Source organism: Rhopalosiphum maidis, chromosome 4, assembly GCF_003676215.2.
Source record: "Rhopalosiphum maidis isolate BTI-1 chromosome 4, ASM367621v3, whole genome shotgun sequence".
NCBI lineage: Eukaryota > Metazoa > Arthropoda > Insecta > Hemiptera > Aphididae > Rhopalosiphum > Rhopalosiphum maidis.
Genome location: NC_040880.1, coordinates 43,872,916 through 43,876,891, shown reverse-complemented (window position 1 = coordinate 43,876,891; position 3,976 = coordinate 43,872,916). Strand labels below are relative to the sequence as shown.

Sequence of the window (3,976 nt, the reverse complement as noted above, 5' to 3'; positions counted from 1 at the left end):
TATTACTCAGTAACCTTATAGGAACGTAAATAAACGTGTATTCACGTAATTACTAATTGCATTTCTGCGAAATTCTCTTATGTATTGATATTTATATTTAGCAACATAATGGTCTTCACTGAAGAATTCATCGTTGAATAGGTGACTCAAAGACGTTGTAAGAATATTATGAATTTGTCAATAATCTCTTACACCGTCCTTCCCGCATTTTGTGATTTTAAAATATCGTCTGCAAAAAGGCGGGATTCATAGACCTATTAACTAGTTATATACTAGTTACTAGTATTAGGTCTATGGCGGGATTTATTCTAACTGATAAATGCCTTAGCATGTGAGGATTAGAGTTGGGCAACATTCGGATACAATTTTATTTAGATAATAGTTTATTCAAATAATTCAAAAACAATGTCATTCGAATAAAAAGTTATTCGACTAATTTTCAAACATAGTTATTCGAATAATTTTCACTAATTTTATCTTAGTTAACATATGGTTGGTATTTTGATAAATAAAACATTCATTTATTAAAAAAACAATAGTTAGCTTTGTATTTTAAGTTCACGGACTCACGTTTATAAATTTTCTTATATTTGTAATAAATAGAAAAATACCTACTATAAATGAAACAAATATACCTAGAAGACTAGAACTATCAAACGAATAAACTAGAGGGTAAAGAATTCGAATATATTTGATTTTAATGGTTTCATACTTTCATATATAAATTAGTTACTGTAAACACAGTTTACATAAATTATTTTAGCTTGTTTATAATAATATTTCAACAGGGATATGCCGAAGACGGTTATTACCTACTAAAATAAACTATATAAAAGTCAATAGTGTAAATGTGTAATAATATATAAAATCATTAATTATATATATATATTAGTATTTTTAATCAATTGTAAAATGTTTAAATGTAGATACATTGTAATAAGATATATTTGGATTATATTATAATTATTAAAATCTACCTATAAAAGTGTCTGTTATTTAGAGCGTCCTCGGCCCATACTAAGAGTTTTTCTTATAGATTTTTTTAATAGGTATATATTTTTATATTACACAATCTGTTACAAATAAATAGAATAATAAGTGAATTTGATGGTGCATGTTAGGAAGAGGGGTGAAAAAAAAATAAATTGACAATAGTGATCGAGTGATGAAGAGTCCTACTGTTGAGGTTATGCCAGTTATGAGTATTATTGTATTAGAAAGTCATGGCACCACCACCTTTAGCCTTTTTTTTAGGGTTTTCTGGTATATTTGTTGATGCGAGTTTTGTAATAAGGGGATTTATGTGATTTTGTACATTAAATTTAAGAGGTTGGAATACGCTTTAGCTACATAATGGACTGTAAATATTGTAAGGTCGTTGTGTATGGAATTGTTTGATACATAAAAGGATACTTTAGTTATAGTTCAGAGAATTTTAGATTGAAATCATTGGTTTAGATTAACGTTCGAGATTTTTGCAAGGCCCCATAGTTGAATACCATATAATATGTTCAAATTGGTTTAATGAAAAGCTTATATAGATTATTAACTTAGTTGGAAATTTAGTGTGATTGGAGGTTAAGAGAGGGTGTACGTCGTATGAGAGGGAAGTGATTTTAGAGTTAAAAGTTTATTGCCTAAGTGAGACGACTAGGAACACGCTGGTCTAAGTTAATAACTAGGTAGCGGACGCATTGCGCTGTTGGTATAGGATTAATAAATTTATTCAGAATAAGGGAAGGACATTTTTTCTGTCTGACAGTGAAAGTGCAATGTGTTGATTTGAATTCGTTTGTTTTCACACCCCATCCTTGTACTATTTATCGAGGAGAACTTGGCGTTCTTGGATAAGTGAGGAAGCCCGAAGCACTAATGGCATCGCGGCTATATTAGCTATTATTGCTTTATCATCAGCAAAACCACCAGTTAGAGTGTTTGTATATAGTGGGTTGGTTGGATATGAAAATATTAAACAAAAGGGGAGCTGTGGCTAAACTTTGGGCATTGATTGGTTTTGGTGAAGAAGTGTGGTAGCAGTGGCATACATAGAAAAAGCCTTCCAGGTCTGATTTAAGAATTCTTATAGATAAGTAGCTAATGAAAATATTACCGTTCCCGAAAAAATACCTAACCTAACTGCTATTTGGACTAGTTTGTGAAGGCAGATTTCACTGTATATATTATAAAGTATTCATTATGATAATGTACTTAACAGTATTATTTGTACAAAATGTATATACTTAATTATAAAATATACAGATTAGATAAAAATACCAGGTGCGTATATATAAAATAACCTGCATTGGACGGTTGTGGCACAAAATCGTAACGATTATAGTTAACACTTAACATGCTTTCATATTATCTGGACTATAATATATATACCCACATAATATGTTGATAATTAATACTAATATTATATGCTGAATAACGCATGGTGCACATGCGAGTATAATATAATTTAATAATCTATTATTGCATATTATATGCGTAAATGCGTAATGCATCTACACATCTGGTACATAATATAAATACAGTAATTTAGGTAATAAAGACTCCAGAAATAATAAAATCGTTAAACCAGTCAGTCGATGATTTTGATTTTTAATATTTCATATTTCACGGTATAAAAATTAGATTATAAACCAATAATATGAACCGTGGATTCATATCTTCCCCGTCGGTGGTAGTTTATATTATACTCGCGCTGACCGCCGCCATCTGCGTACATTCTACGGGTGCAGAGTGCTGGGACACGGGTTGTCAATTGAACTCGTGGTTGATCAAAGGTTGCGAGTATTACGGTATGACCGAGACCAAGCGCAAGTCGTGCGAAGACAATCGAGCGGGATACGTGTATTCCTGTTGTCACCAATCGAATTCGATAGATTCCTCGGATGTACAGCAACTGAACAAATTCGGAGACCTCACCTACTACAATTTGGGGTTGACAGCATGCGGTCAAGTCTACACCGACGAAGAAATGGTTGCGGCAATAGCGTTCGGTCATTTCACCACTCCGAATCCTAATTTAGATCCCATGTGTGGCAAACAGGTTAAAGTAATGGACCCAACTACGTTGAAATCTATAGTAGTGACTGTGAGAGACAAATGCGAAGCCTGCAAGATGAATGATATCGATGTGTCTCCGTCTGCATTTGAAAAACTTAAACCAAAAACTGTTGGTAGATTCAAAGTCGTTTGGGATTTTATTTGATATACATTATATATGGTGTAGTCGTATGGGCTGTACTTTATAGTTTAAATTTGAGTGTGTATTGTAAATATAGTGTACATATAGGTATCTGATAATATTTATATATACTTAAATAATAGTAGATCCTATACCGATCCTACCGATTTCTGTTCAATTATATACCTATAAAATTATTCAATAATATATAATATTAACAATTATTATATTCTACTATGGTGTTGCTTTTGTAATCTATTTAATTTGAAAAAATTAAAACGTGTTAAATTATTTAATATTTCATTAAATTTGTGTTACTTACTGATTTTTAGGTTTCATACTGTCATTTTTAATAAATAATTAAGTGCTGTTTGTAAAAAACTAAACAACATTAACAAATATTTTATTGTTAATTGTGATAGTATTCTTTGGCTTTTATAGTCAATTCTATCTACCGCTAGTGAGTATTGCACTTTTACATTGTATGTTTATATTGGCAATGCTATAACTACATATTAATTATTAATTAACTGAAAATTATTTACAAAGACCCGAAGACAAAGAGAAAACTATTATTATTCTGCAATACTGCAATTTGCAATTGCATATGCACTGCGCCATATGTATTTACCTATAATATGTACAGCAATATATATATAGACGTATGGTATTCATCAATTACGGACACTTCGGTATAGAATTTTAATGGTAAATAATATACATGAATAATGAGTAGGTGCGTGTACATAAAATATATGTTTGACCAATGGATATCGTAATATG

General features: G+C 30.7%; 1 protein-coding gene across 1 annotated transcript; it reads left to right on the top strand.

Moving 5' to 3' along the window:
- The first annotated feature begins 2,588 nt into the window (after positions 1 to 2,588).
- On the top strand, positions 2,589 to 3,366 carry LOC113558644 (papain inhibitor-like). The gene has a single exon (XM_026964136.1). The coding sequence runs from the start codon at positions 2,654 to 2,656 to the stop codon at positions 3,215 to 3,217; it is 564 nt and encodes a 187-aa protein (XP_026819937.1). The 5' UTR covers positions 2,589 to 2,653; the 3' UTR covers positions 3,218 to 3,366.
- Positions 3,367 to 3,976: the final 610 nt, after the last annotated feature.

Bases quoted from the DNA above. Each gene is read 5' to 3' on its own strand.
- LOC113558644 (XM_026964136.1), top strand. From the start codon at position 2,654: ATGAACCGTGGATTCATATCTTCCCCGTCGGTGGTAGTTTATATTATA.